This window comes from Scleropages formosus, chromosome 2, assembly GCF_900964775.1.
Source record: "Scleropages formosus chromosome 2, fSclFor1.1, whole genome shotgun sequence".
Lineage (NCBI taxonomy): Eukaryota > Metazoa > Chordata > Actinopteri > Osteoglossiformes > Osteoglossidae > Scleropages > Scleropages formosus.
In genome coordinates this window covers 29,205,259-29,220,900 of record NC_041807.1, presented here as the reverse complement: position 1 = coordinate 29,220,900, position 15,642 = coordinate 29,205,259, and the positions used below count along the sequence as shown (strand labels likewise).

Here is a 15,642-nt window from a genome sequence, read left to right as displayed (position 1 = left end):
ACTTGCAAGTATTTGAAATGAAACATTTAAATAATGAATCATTATGTTTGCCCCGTCTGCCTACAACGACAGTCTATCAATAGATAGTCCACAAAAGACAAGCATAAATATATAATGGCGTCGTTTTCCACAATCAGGCAAGACATGAATTTACACGCCGGTATGAAAAGGGATTAATAAAACTCTCAACGAAACTTCAGTTTCGGTCCGGAAATGGACCGCTAACTGTGGGCGTGTGGAATAAAACCGGCAAACCTAACACGTTTAAAAAAGGGGTCTAGCAACCTTATGGTGACTTTCAGAAGACTGGATTTAAGGCGTCAAACTGCGCAACTGCACTTTTTGCAGGATACGCCGGCCGGCAAAACCTAACAGACACACCTCCGCCGAGTTTGAAGAGAAAAAAACTGACATTTCACGCATCAGCCAATCAGCGCACGCTTTCTGGTCGGGCGCGTGCCAAGATACAATGTTTATGTATTTCCTCGGCCAATGGCAATGAATGGAAGGCGGGGCCTGCGAAGTCTTGCCTGGTCACACGCGCAGAGGAGTGGGTGAGGGTGGGGGGCGTGGCATCGATTCGGAGGAAAAAAGCAAAACAATCTTCTTTTTCCCCCCGTGCGCCGGCGGCTGTTAGGTTTGTGGGGTGCGAGGAAAACCGCTTGGTTGTGCCGTGCGATAAGCCGAGCGACTCCAGCTGAAGACAGTCTTGTTAAATGCATATTTTTTCTTGCGAGATCAGCAGCACTAAACTTTGCAGTACAGCTAAACACACTTTCCTCCTCCTGTGTCTGTGATCATGAATTCCAAACGTCTCGTTGACCGCTCTTTGGTCGGAATTAGAGTGAGCACCAGCACCGCTACGGGTCAAGCCGGTAACCAGCACACAGGCGACGGCCAGTCTTTCAGCAGAACTGTGGCACCGGTGGACTGCGGGATCGTACTGGCGTGCAAACACGACCCCACCACGGGCAGCTTCTTATACACACTAATGTCGGAAGAAGGCGCTTTGAAAGAGTACCCCAGAGAAGATGTCCTTCTCAATGGAATTAATGTGACAGCGGGGAAGGAGAAGCTCCTTTTCGATCAGACCACAGTAGGTATTCTGTACTGCCATGTCAATGTGCTCGGCGCATTTGAGACCGCACCGCTGCTCCCTCCTCCGCCTATTCCGCTTATTTGGTTTTTGTTGTGCGGCGCTGCTGGCTGTTTATTTTTTTTTGCAGCTTCGCTCGCTTCACCTGCGCCCAACAGACGCATTATAAGCGCGCGTGGCAGTGTGTCACGGTGCCGCGCGGCTCCCACGCAGCTCTATCCACGTCGCTCTCAAGCTCTCTGCGCGAACTTTAATTTGTTAAAATGGCGACTCGTCGCATGTTCAAAGTTTAAAGGAAAAAGGGGGCCGGGACTCAGCCCCCTCCCCCCACAGAGAGTATCGTACTGTACAGCATTGAACGCTGGCGATCGTGCGTTTCGTCCGGGTAACAAACGTCTGTTTGTTGTTCTAAGTTTATGTGGGTTTGTGAAAATTCGAGGGCGGTTTTATAGCTTTTTGTTTCAAGTGCGCCCCTCAGTGACAGCCGGACGGGTGCGGGGGCTAAATGTAGTCGTGACCGGCTCGCTCCTTTGGAAGTCCCATTTCGTACGTCAAACGGAGTCGAGCATTAACTATGGAAGTATCTACTTTAAACGTGCTTCTGGAAAAAAAAAGAAGAGCAAACTGCGACAGTCTTTTTTTCTTTTTTTTTTTTTTTTTTTTTTTTTTTTGAGAAGCCGCCGAATCCCGGGCCCGGCTGTGGCGCGTGACGGCGCGGTGCAGCTGCGCGAGACACGCCCCCCACTCCAGCCACTCCGCTTCCTCCTCGCTTGCGCCGTAGCTCGTGGCACGCATTTCAAAGCATGTCTTCACGGGTTGTCAGAAATGCAAAAGCAATTACTGTTGTTTTCATCCGGGCCACTCCAGTGTAGCATTTTTGGACCTGTATCAGCAGCAGTAGTACAGTAGGTCCTTTAAAAAAAATATTCCTAACAGGCTTTAGCAAAGTTTAGGTCCAGTAAGACTGATCATTCCGGCAGTGGTGGTGTAAACCCATCCCACCAGTCTCCTTTAGGCTTAGTTTCTTTCACTCCATACTCATACCAGATAAGGCACAGAGGGCTCATTGCAGAAGACTTTCTGCTGCCTTGCTGTGCATGCCCGCTGAATAGCATTCTTTTTTTCAGGTACTTGGTAACGGCGCAGCAGACCACAGGGATGCTGGACCGCCCGTAGTCCAGAAGAGAAGCCCCACTCATCGGCTGAACATGAATGGAAGAAAGCTAGATGACCAAACACACTTGGAGAGCAGGGGCATGGGGCGGCGAGTGGAGGAGTCCAAGAGGGACCCCCTGGCAGCTAGTGCCGACGGCCCACCCGAGGAAGGATACCTGCACACCTCTTCTCACATCCCTGTGCCACGGAACAGGTACAGCCGGTCATAGCGGTCAGCCCTGGCCAACGAGGCTGAGCGCTCCTCCTCCCCTTTGAGTTGGCTGCCGGTTTCTGGAGCTCTGCAGTGATGGGGGTTGGGTTAAGGGTTCCTCACATGGTCCCATGGTAGCTTATGGATGCATGACAACATCCTGTTATTTGTGAAGTTTTTCTAGGTTCTCCAAGGCATGTTGCCATGCTTCATTGGGCAGTTTGCTGAGAAGGGCCAAAGGTGCAGAACTTTTCAAAGTTTTTTTTTTTTTCTTTCAACTGCACTGAAATAGTGGAAAAAAACATGCCCAAATGACATTATCTAAAAGAAAATCTGATTCTTAATTTAAGGGGGGAAAAAAGACTTGCACTGCTGACTCACTTGGTTGTGTTTGCTTTTGGGGGGGAAAAGTTTTATGAGTTGTGAAATAAAGTAGCAGGAATTTTTATTTTTTGCTTCATGGCTGAATTAAGCTGACCTCAGAGAAAATATGAAGAGGATATCGCTGCTCTGCTTTATGTGTTTTAGTCTAGGATTCAGCTTCCAAAGTGTAACACGGAGGCAGTCTTGGTCAATATTTAAGGCTTGCTTCACCTGTGGATGCTTCTCTGGCCCTTCATGACAAACCCTTAATTTTTTACCTTTTTTTTGGTGAAATTATGCTTTGTCTGCTCAGCTCCTTCATTTAGAGCTTAGTTTTACTATTTGATATTCTCAGATATTGGGATCATTTTTTTAAACTTTGTTTTTTTTGTAAATATCTCTTGCATATACTATGGTCATTCTTCCCTTATTCTATGTTTTTTTTTTTTTTTTTTTTTTTTTTTTTTTTTAAATGAAATCTTCCTCACCTGAGCATTTTGACTGATGACTCTTGATTTTGCTGTTTAAAGGTGCTTGACAGTGTCGATTGTCCTTAATCAGTGTTACCATCTTTTTAAAGCCCATTTTACTGTTACTCTGGTAACCTAATGTATTGGGAAAGGCCTAATACTAGTAAGTTAAGGATCATTGCTTGACGGATGTAGAGACTGACCAAGATCACTGCTAGGGTACAGCTACAGATAAGATTTTTTATATAGCAGGACATTTTTTTTGTCTGTCACTGATTCTGTTTTTACTGTATTTGTTTATCTGTGAGAACCTTAACTTTTTCCAATTATCCTTCACTTTGTTGCAAAGGCATTTAAAGGACACTGCTACACATTCAAATAGACTGACTGAGTGATGGGCAGGTGTGATGGCTTTGCAGATATGTGAGTTACATTATACACGCTCGTCTTGTTGAGAAACGCATTTGTGCCCACGCAGCCATGCACGTCCCGAGGGACCCACGCATGATCAAACAAGTCTGCGCATCCCAGCTCAAGGGGTGGGACCGCGTTGTAGAAAATGCAGCTGACCTAGAACGGCTGTGTGATGTTCAACTTCAGGATCGGCAGGATGTTGAAACCGCTTTTCTCTCAGCAACTGCCGTTTTACTGTATTTTTACTGCAGGTGTTGGGACTCTTGGTTGGCAGCACATTGAGGTTTGTTCTTAGAGAGTGATGCTGCTGGCTGGCCTGCAGTGTTACTCCCCAGGTACATTAATTCATTCAAATCTAGGGAAATGAGTCCTTTCAGTTTGTGCATAGGCGTTCAGAAATAATGTGTGTTTACACTTGGCTGATGCATTGGATTGTGTTGCCTTTGTTTTAATGAAAATATAAAATGTTATTCCACTGCTTTACATGATGTCCACCGTCTCGCCTTGAGCCACTTTTGACTTGTCTGGTTATGTTGTAAATATACATGTACACATGCAGACTTGTGTTAATTGTTCTTATGTTACAGCTGTGTAAGAAAATTTTTTTTAACATTAAGTAGTGCCAAAAAATTAAAAAAAAAAAAAAAAAAAAATTGGAAGAAGTTAAACCAACCCTTACAGTGCAGACAAAAATTGGACGGTTTTTTTTGTTTGTTTCTTCATTTTATTGACCTGTTGTGGTAAATGGAAGTAACATGTTTTTTTGTGTTAAACTTAATTAAGTTACAGTGTTACTTATTAGGATTATCTTTAACGAATAAAAGTTATTCATGGCACCCACATGTCTATAGGTACTCGCATTAAAAAAAAAAAATCACAATTTGGGTGAGGGGGACATTCTAATTTAACGTTAATGTCAAGACTTTGGGGATTTATTGAACTTCTGACGTGTCTAAACATGTCTCTGCTGGGAAAATCAGTGCAGTCACACCCTCTATACAGTTGTGTGTGCCAGGCATCTATCCCTAAATCCTACTGTCTGATCTTGACAACAGGGTTTTGCTAACATAGTCAATGAAAAGTTTACGAAAGAATAGTTCACAAGCCCCATTTTTAGAGTTGAACATGGACCTTTGAAATTGATCCCGATTTGTACGTCATTGTCACAGTGACCTGCGAGCTGTAGGTCTCAGCAGAATCTCCAGTGCCATGTTCCTTTTCCCATCTGATGAATACTCTGATGTTTAAAGGCCACAGAAGATATCTTACAACCCCTTTCTTAATCCTTGCTCAGCAGTAAATGTATACTCCATCAATGGCTGGAACTTGCACATGCCAACCTTTGTCTTCTGAAATGTTTTTAAAGCAGTAGAAAGATAAAATATGTTTTCCACTATTCAAACTTGGGAAACTGCATACCATTTATATATATGAAATTACTGTATTTGAAGATATCGTAAGCATTGTGAATTAGGACAGGACCTTAAGTTTTTCTTGGTGGATGCAAGAATATTAAAGTGAGATCATGAAGCCAAGGAGATGCAGACCTCCTCTAACTGTCCTGGAAGTGCACATTACGCTTCACAAGTCATATGTGGCTTATCCCCGCTTTGTGTCTGTCGCTCACCGTCTGTGTCTGTGAACTACTGAACTGGCTCTGTTGGTTAAAAAAAATAAGGTTTACTTGTGCAGATTGAGCTGCATCATTGTCGTTATTTGTTTAGATAAGCTTTTGCGCCCCCGAAATACAAAACACCTTACATTCACGTTCTCTACATGCATGTGTGGAATGTGACAAATATTACATTATTTTTTTAAGCATCACTGGTATGTAGGTCTCACAGCTGGTGGCCATTGTGCAGCACAATGTGTTTAAACATAAATCTATGTATATACAAGCATACATAAACATCAACACATTTAAAAAACATTTTTTATGCTTGTTTCATTGTAAACCATTGAAGCAATATTATGTAGTGCGAAAAGGTTCAGATAAGGCACAGTGATGATATATTAGTAATATGAATATTTTTTTTATCAGTGCAAGATGCAATGCTCCAGAACATATTCCAGACTTTTAGACTGTGAGGCAAGATTACGTCCTGAAAAGGATGCCAGTCTAGCTCAGGGCAATCGCCCATATTCATTCTGTCGTACACTCGAGATAATTTAGAGTCTCCAGTTCTCCTGAAATGCATGTTTTTGGGCTGTTGGGAGGAAACCCAAGGAACTAGGCTAACCCCGTGCTACTGTGTTGCTGTAGAAATCAGTGATTATACCCTCCTAAATACAGCATAAATTTTAAAATATTCAGACTGATTAATCAGTTTTTTTAGACATTTTTGTGCCCAGTCGAACCTCTATCTAGAACAGTGCGTTGGTATAAGTCCACGTTGTTGTGTTTACTCTGCTAAATATCTTGGTAACTTGGTGGACACAGCTAATTTAAATGCGTAGATAAATAATTATCTTCTTTTGTATATTTAAAGAAGTCACCATAAGTGTGTGTTGTTTGAAAGAAGTAAAACTGAGGAAAAAGTGTTATTTGTTGGTGTGCTATCGCTGTCATTGTTAAACCTGACTTCCTGCCTTTCTCCTGGATGAGAGACCGTGCTGGAAGGCCGGTCCGAAAAGGAACACCGGAATTGGCTCGTGCAGAGTGTTCATTTACTAACGACTTCTTAAATTACTAGGAACAAGAATCACAAACTTTCAGCACCACATTGTGATTTACTTAAGCCCACAAAAGCATTAGTTGTTGCCGTTTGTCATTAGGAGGAATGGAACTGTAGTAGAACGAAACGGGCACTCTGCGGGCCATGTGACATCAGCTTGTCAAAAGTGGATCCTGAGACTCGGAAAACACCGTACATGGACACTTATGTCAGGAGACACATGGGAGAGAAAGGCCTGCAGACTCTCAATGCTGTGTGACTCTGAAAAACAGAATAGAGACCAACAATAGTCTGTTGGTTTAGTCTGGGGGGAAGTACACATCTGTTATAACAAGCACACAGTTGTTTTGGAAAGTTTTCGAGTATCCCCTTGTTTCGGTGTGTTCGGTTTGCACTATACATGAATTCGGCGTTTTTATTGGCTTTCTGGTCATTTTTGCTCGGAGCTATTTTCTTCTCAATTGTACGTCTCACTTTTAACATTTATTGTTGTAGTAATGCGGTGATAAACCGTGTCTTATTTAGTGAAAATATGTCTTCGTGGTCGGATCGGTTCTGTCGGACAACATGCTACGCGCGACCATCGTTTGAACAAACTGGACCTGCAGGGTGTCTTTTGAGTAGCTGTTCCGATATTTAATCGGCCTGTAAATCAACGAGGATCTTTATCGTATTACAGAAAGCTGTCTCACCAACACATTCACTTCATTTCAGAGGGTTGATTCAGCGCGGCGACCTGCGGTGGAATCATCATCCTCAGCAAAAATTGCAGTGGCTTAAAGCACCGTTTGGCCCTGTTAGTGTAATTTCCTTCATGTTTATTAGCAGCAGACCCAAAGCCAATAAGGCAACGAGGCTCTGTCTTGTCAGCCAGTCTTAAGATTGGTGGATTGGGGACACCCACTAGAGCACCACTTAATTGGTTCTGGCCCTTGCTTGTGTGTGTGTGTGTTTGTTTCTGACAAGTGAGGGGTCCTGGTACTGGAGTCCTTACAGTTTTCCAGCTGGATTATGCTGACTTGGCCATTAGCCAGGTGGAGATAGAAAGAGCTGCATCTCTGTCAGATAGGAAACATCTTGTGCAGCCCCTTGAACATTTTATGAGTCCCATAGCCAGACTAATACACTTATATAAGCCATAATAATTATTGCCATGACAGTTGTTAGACCAGAGATTATAAGAACTTATTGGCCCATTTTCCCAAAGTAATGAATTGAATTTGGTGACTTTTCTTGATGGCCTCCTCGTCAGCCCCTCTGACCCGTACTACCTTCTTGCTCGCCCTTTCTCCTCTGCTTGTTTTGCTCCACTTGAAAACAGAAGTGTAGAAAGTCTGCCCTCTGTTTTGATGTTATGAAGTAATCATCACAGGACGTGAAGTGTCACAGCTCTGTAATAATTTGGCCCTTGGCATGACTGTAGCAGGCAAACCTCCTATACCAGCATCTATGGTTATTTTTTATGCAGTTTGCTACACCCACAGCATCCTGAACACTGCTTAATGCCATGTGTGGGACAGAAAGTTACAGCCGGCGTTTAATAACTTCAAATAACCTTACATTTTTTGTGATTTTGCTTGCTCATTGCATTTATAAATCTATATCTCTGTATGTAAAGGTCTGATTAAAATGAGACTTTGAAGTTAACTTTGAAGATATGTAATGTTTTTCTCCAGTGGAGGAAAAAAATGAGGGAACTGGTAACTTGAAAGTATTTTGTACACCAGTCTTTTTTGTTTATGCGGCATTTTTTTGTAAGTTCAGTTTTGCCATTTCTAGTGTTATTTTTGATGTTTTTTTCTTAGATATATGTTAAATGAGATGGACAAAATGTTTCCTATTCAGTCAGTAGAAATACTTTAATGTTAAAATGTGTTAAAATAATTTTGTGGTGTTTTTTTTTTTTTTTGTTAGAATAATTTTTGCAGTTTGAATTATTATGGAGAGTGGTTACCTCAGCATCCCCTCATGATTATTTCAGTCGTTGTAGAGATTGCTCAGGTTTACACATGTCTGTCGTGGTCTGTGACCCCCTTGTTCTTTATCACTCTTTCTTTCTTGTATCTCCTTTGTGGCCGTCCTTGGCCTTCCCCTCGTGGTTGCCGTGCAGTTAGTGAGAGCATGGCACTAAATCTGCCCAAATCCACACGACATGAGAACCTGCAGACAGGCTTCCCCTTGAGTGTTAATTGTTCTTTCGCTCTCCACATGGAGCTCACAATTCAGCCCCTGTGTTTTATCTCGTCACTTTGCACAAGGACAGTGAGCGTTTACCACATGATGATAAGGCTGAATTCATGGGGTAGTGTGAGATAAATGGGACGGGGCTGTAATGATTCCTTCTCCTTTGAAGCATAAGGTATCGGCCCAAGTCAACAGAGGAATGTATTTGAGTGGCTGTTCATCCTCACCAGACTCCTGGTGGTTGCTTCATCTGCTACTGCAGTTTTAAGTCAAGCTGTTCAGCCTATCCTGGAACTAACCACAAGAAGTCAGTCCCGTCCCATTGCAGTCATGTCTTTCTCCAACGAAGCGCCTCATGGTTCCTGAATCCTTTGGATTCAGGAACCATCATAGTTCAAATAAACATGGACACAACATCCATGTCTGCTCCTCTCTCTAAACTCACTAGTTTGAGTCTGCTCAAGGTCACAGTGAGGGTGGGTGTGTGGGTTTTGCTTAAAATTCCTTGTGGTTCGCTGAAAAAACCTCCAGCATCTGCCAAAGGTTCTCTATGTGCAGTAGAAGATGCCCTTCTGACCTTGTGTTACTGGCCTGTTTCTATATAAAATCAGTGGAACGTAACCGAAGTGTGGCTACCTGGCTGCCACTTTAGTTCATAGATTAATTCAGATTAATTGTTGAGATGAAGAATAGGCTTTGTTCTTTGAAGAAAACGAGGGAGGATCCATTTGGTAGTAGCTAGATGTGGCTTTTTATAATAGGCAAATCCGTCCATAGTTGTGTCCTTACACAAGTTTTTGCAGGCATAAGTTTGTGTGTGTATCTTGGTCAATGCGGTCATACTCATTCAGCTAATACTAGTATGTGGCTTGCTGGACTCGCACTGAATCTCAGTAACTAGTTGTCTTCACTCTCTTCTGCTTGGGAGTTTATGTAACCCAGGGTTCTGTTTTCAGACTGGTAACTCCTTTAAGAATTTATATATAAGTGCATTATGAACATTTGTTTCAAGTGGACTTTTTCCTGATAAAACTATTGAAATTACAGAAGATCACCCATCACATATGATTAAAAGCATTTAGAAACATTGCTTTCTGAGCTCTGCTTTTGGCAGAAATATTTCTCTCATTTTTCATCCTTTTCCTCCTCCATTTGCAATTTTCCTATCTTTACCATCTCCAGAAGGCTTGATGAACTTTCATTTCCTTCTTCGATTCTTATGTACTCGTTCAGTTTTTTTTTTTTTAATGACAATCAAAACACCCATATATTTTTACTACTTCGAAGGGTAATTCAATTTTATATATTCATCTAGTCATTCAGAACTGTGGGGCGGCTGCCTTGATCTTTTTGTAAGTTTAGAGGGTCAATTTTCCACCCTCTCTGCATATTTTCACACATCCCCATATGTCCATCATCATGTGCCCAGACCAGTTTTATTGTCTATGTTTGTGGTGTGGTTTACTACTGTAAATCATTGTTTTTTGCATATCATGGTGTTGGCAGTGAATCCTTCAGAGCCAACATTCTCAGAAACCTTAAACTTTGTTGAAAATGTATACATGTGTTCACTATTGTTTGGTCAGCTGGTTACGGGAGAAATTTTGTTTTTAAGAGACTTACCTTGACACATCTCAGAAGGCAGACTTTGAGCTTGCATGCGAGTGAGTAGATACTGATGACGATTTAATTTTTTTTTTAATGGAAATATACATGGAAAACAAAGTAAGCCCACACAAAGCCAAGGAAGCAATTAAGGGTTTCTTGTGTTTGTGTGTCTTTCCTTGTGTTGTCTGTTTTCTGAGAGCCGCCTGAATATGTCACTCCTGTCGTTGGGATGGTTTGCACCAGTTTAGACCGGCACAAATCCTCTCGCATAAATAATATGGGTCTATATTTACTGTGTGCAGTTCAGGATAATTGTACGTCTCTAGGGGGAGGAAGAGAAAAAAAGAGGGACCACATTTTCTAGAAATAAAATACCACGGACATTTTTTTAAGGGCTGGTGTCCCAGTGCTGAAATGCTATGATTGCCATCTCTGGGAACTGTAATGTGCAGCATTCAGTGTTTAAGTTTTTGTTTTTTTATAGATATGATTGCCAGCTGATACTTTCTCTGGTTTCGCTTCAGATTTTAATGCAGTTTCATTGAATACTGGTCATTATAATACAGGGCAACCATGCTCAGTTCGTGGTTGCTGTTGATAAAATGTTGCACATCCTCTTATTTTTCACAATGTGCAAGATTTTTTTGTTACAGTTCAAAACAATGCTGTTTTTGAAGACTTCTGTTATTACAAATGATTGAGTCATAATTTCGAGTACTGCTTAGGAAGTTCTGTAGGCTGAATAATACAGAATTTTTGGTGAGTACATGGGTTTATTTTGCCTATTCATCTGATGGTGAAGGTTATCAGTAAACAGATCTCCTTATAGAGACCCTGTAAATCTGCTGAGCTCTAAGTGAGACACTATGGGCCACTGTGGTCCTTGGGATGTACTGTGTACTATAATAATGACTTGTTCACTGATTATTTTCCTGCAGATTCCATGTATTAAGTAGAGGGTAATGATTTGTTGACATAGGAATCAAATGGATACAATTAATTAGTGGCTGATGACGCTTTCAAAAATACACATTTGTGGTCAAAGTTGATATTATGAACCTTGTTTGCATGCGTTCATGAGGTTAGGGTAAACGTGTTGACATCTGACCATTAGCGATCCACAAAACATGTTGATGTGCAGGACTCGGGCTATGTTGATATTTTGACTCAGTGGCTTGGACTTTTATATCTTGAAATCCCCATATATTATTATGAAATGCAGGCTTTGTATTCTTTCTTTTACATTCAAAACATGTGAGCTCAGGGTTTTACCACCTCTCTTAATTACCTTTTTCTAAGTTAACAGTAAAGGGGACTTCTGTGTGAAAAACTGAATCTAACAGCATAAAGACTGTCTTTATGCTGAAGGTTTATAATAATATGTCGTGTTCTTCACCATTCTTAACTGTTAAAATGCCTAGATGCCTTGGCCTAGTCAATTAATCTTTCATTTGCCATGCCAAAACAACATAGCAGCACTTATACATTAACCTGTTAGTGGTAACCCTTTCCTTCTCCATGGTTCGGTTTCTTGGTTTTATTCAGTTTAGAATACTTTTGTTTTCTTTACTAAAAGTGAGTACTCAGTTTGGAATATTCAAAATACTTGTTTTTGGAAGGGAACATCAGGAAAAACTTTAATTCAATAGTGTATTGTGGCTTGTACCAATAATATAGAGTTAAATTAGTCTGTGCTTGAAGTTCAGTTTAATACTCTTCACAGTGGAATTGTCAAAATGGATCAGGTCTACATCTTGCAACAACACTGTATGCGCTGCAGAGACTGCAGCATTCATAAAGATGAGGATTTCAAGTAAATTAAGCAAACCATTTGTGTAAGATTGAACAAAAGGCCTTCGTTGACTTTATAGTCCTCATCAGTTTCATTTTGAATGAAATCGCAAGTGCTGGATTGATCTTACCTAGCAAATACATGTTGATATGTTGATTCCATTAGTTTTCCTGTAGGAATGTGTTTTTATTTCTCAGAACACTGACTGCTTTGATTAAAGTCAAATCAGTTATGAGAATATAGTGCTGTTAATTTTTTTTTTTTTTAAAAACACCTTTCTCCAGTTGTCCTCAAATGTTGGCTCAGTAGTGTTGAGCTTGAAGCAAAAGACGACCTTTTGACTATTTAGGGGAAAAAAAATCTTTCCAGAAGTCCTCACCTGAGAGTCACTGGAACCTAAGTTGTCAGGCTCCCCTGCAATTGGGTGCTTACTCTATTGCTCATCATCGCTGTCCCAGCCCACAGAGCCTCCTCCTTCTGAACTTCTCACTCCAGCCAGGGAGAATTGCTCCATATCTTATCCATGCTGATGTCTCCCAGAAGGAATGTTTCTGTGCTTATTGCACAATTCCTATGATTTCTTCAGCAGTGCAAGTGTAATATCATTACTATCACTATGTTTTCCATAATTGAATCTTATGAGCTTCATCTGTCAATAACCTGGCTCTGGGTTGTGTTTTCAAAGGGAGCTCTAATTTTTTTAGGCCAAGTGAAAAGATTCATCTGGGAGAGTCATAAAGTAATCTAGTTTCAACTGTATGGCTTTTAGCTTGAAAGCTGACTGCAGCCCAAAATGACAAGGCCTAAATGAGATGAGCTCTGCAGTGCAGAGAATGTGTTTGTGAAGGAGCCAGGGTGGGTTACTTAGCAGTCCAATCCCTCCCAAACGTTCCCACCTGACTAAAGGCGGGGCTGAGTGCTCCTGGAAGCTTGTGGAGTCATACCGTTAGTGTGAGGAAGGCATGGGCATGTGATAGCCAGCCATGTTGTTGCCTAACAGTATGCTTTAACAGCATTTGCAAAATTCTCTTTATCTGTATCTCTTGGCACCGGGAAGTTGAGAAAACCTTGATCTAAGTGGAAATCCATTTATGATATGGGCTGCTATTAATAAATAACAGAGAACGTGTGTCCAAACTCAGGCCTGCCCAGTTTCCGTTCCCTGTTGCTGAAATACCTAAATCAACCGACTCTTTCAGCCTCTTGTAACTTTCTCAGTCCATCCCATAAAAAGGAAGCTTCTTTTGGTTTGAAACAAATGACACATTTTCTTTGATGTGCTGAGCTGTGTTTTTTTTTTTTTCTCCCCCGATTTACTTTACTATATGTTTGTAAACAGTGTTTACAGTTGGTCTGGGTAGCAGCTGGGATAAAATGAGGTTTGCGGATGTGCACTACACTGTGTGTGTATGTTTGTCAGAGAGAGAAACAGGCCAAGTTAGGATGAAGGGGGTGTCTCTACTGCTGAAGAACCAAATCCATTAGTTTGCAGTACAACAGGCATACACAAGCAGACAGGCACACTCATTCAGTCATCCATATGCGCACCCACCCACTGCAACGCCAGACCAACTTTGGTGCTCCAGTGTTCAAGGCTCCATTTTCAATCTGTGGTGTAACTGAATTCAAAACATCCCCCCACTCTAATTAACAATCACATAAAGCAGCCAAATTAGAAGTTTGAGACCACAGGTGAATCAGTTCCCCTCTAACTAGTTAACACCGCCACTTGCAGTTGTGTCGGGTTTCTAATTTCTGGATTTTTGAAATTAGTGGCTTGGTTGCACGGTTCCAGTATACAGAGTTTTGATTTAATTCCAGCCTGGATTCCAGAACCCTGGCCCAGATTTACTGACTTTTGGAAGCTGTTGGAGCTTTTTTTTTCTTTACTTACCAATTTTACTCATGATATATTTTCAACAGCGTAATGAATACTGTTATACCAGTCATGACAGAATCAGATTTTAAAAAAAAAAAAAAAAAAAAAAAAGTTGGACACACAAGGGCTGTGACCTGTTAATACTGATTTGGTTCTGTGATACAAAAGTGTAAATTTAATGCACTACATCAGCAGTGCAGCAAGACACAGGTCTACTCCCAGTACATCAAATTACTTTAGAACAAAATTAGCTTTTTGTTCTTTTTTTTTATTATCAACGGATATCAACAATTTAGGACATGGAGTAAATGAAAGCAGTGCATTTCAAATTGGCATCACCTGAGGTTGTGAAAGAGGAGTGTGGAACCTTAGGGACACTGGGAATTATTTCTGAAAATATTAGTGGTAACAGTCCTATACCATAAGTGAACAGAGGGGTCAGCTGTTACTGTAATGGCAACTTGAAGTCATTGTTGAGAAAAGTATCAAATTTCCTCTTGTGGCAAAAAAGGGGGGGTTAAATGCCTCAAACTACCATTCCTGATGCATAAAAGGAAAAGGCAATTTCTTAGGTTGAAAATAAGTCTGTTGTCGTCTGCTGCATTTCACAACTTTTCACGTTATTTAAAAAAAGTTACACTGGGAAACGATGAGGTGACAAGTTTTCCTTCACAAACACAGGAAACTAAGGGAAAGGTCTATGCAAGACGGAAATCTTCAGAAAATTACAGCTGTGGTGGCTGAGCAAAAAGTCGCACTGAACAAATAATTTTCATAGTGAAATATAGACATGAACATTCAAAAAGGATATCTCTCTAGTACACTGTGTGCAGCTGACTCATGCATGTGCATGTTTGGCTGTGCACACGTGCATGCTCACAAACAATACTTATATACATACATACACAGGAAATCTACCCTTTTTCCTTTGTTACAGGAAAACAACCTTTTTCACTTCTCTGTGAATTTTTATTTTTTTACTGAAGCAGAGCAGTTAATGCGTTAAATGCACTATAAAGTAATAAAAGTGGGGGGGGGGAAGGTTCCAGAGAGGGTCTAGAATCGAGTTGTTTTTGTTTCGGTTAGAGGCACCTCATGCAATCTGCGGTCGATTGACGAAAAGAGGAAGGAAGCCAAAAGCAGTTTTTAGTGAACACATATCATTGCTGCACTGCCTGTAGCCAGCTTCCCCCAACCCCCGGAGCAGAACCTCTGGGTCTACAGTTCGGGATCCGATGACCAACTGGCGCAGAGGTCTACTTCATTTCGACAGAAGCAATACTGGACGACCTCCAGAGAAGATGGACATATTTCCTTTGGTGCTACGTGCACATTGTCTCTGCTGTGAAATTTATCTCAGTGCAGGAAAACAGGGACATCTTAATGTGTTATTGAAGATAAAAGAAAGCAGTGCAGAGCAGTCTCTTGCGCATCTCTCCTTCACAGCTATGGGCACAGTGCAATGCAGGAGATATGGCAATGTAAATAATGCCATTTTACTGCCACCTGCCCCATATTTAACTTTTACAACAGAAGAGTAGTTTGGTTCTTATGCAAATCCAGGTGCACACTGCCAAGTTCCTAAGGAAACTTTATTTACTCAGCCTAAAGTACCTGTAACTGTAGCCTTGTTGTTTTATGGAAAAAGGCATTAAGCGAATTCCCAACAAACACAAATATCACAAAATACAGCATGGCCAAAAGCTAGACCAGGCCTGAAACCCTCTCCTGTAAATGTCTTTTTTAGCCTGCTTTTTTTTTAATGAGTCATATTAACTGGTTGTGGGATTAAGGC

At 41.2% G+C, this 15,642-nt stretch overlaps 1 protein-coding gene across 2 annotated transcripts in view; it reads left to right on the top strand.

The window, feature by feature from the left end:
* The first annotated feature begins 573 nt into the window (after nucleotides 1-573).
* Nucleotides 574-15,642, top strand: part of slc2a4rg (SLC2A4 regulator) — a 41,397-nt gene continuing 26,328 nt past the window's right edge. Inside the window, exons 1-2 of one of the 2 annotated variants that reach the window (XM_018756740.2) lie at nucleotides 574-1,096; nucleotides 2,224-2,465. In XM_018756740.2, coding sequence (XP_018612256.2) covers nucleotides 800-1,096; nucleotides 2,224-2,465 — 539 coding nt within the window. In that variant the 5' untranslated portion in view covers nucleotides 574-799. The remainder of the gene's footprint in view (nucleotides 1,097-2,223; nucleotides 2,466-15,642) is intronic. The other variant, XM_029248618.1, reaches the window with a different exon arrangement.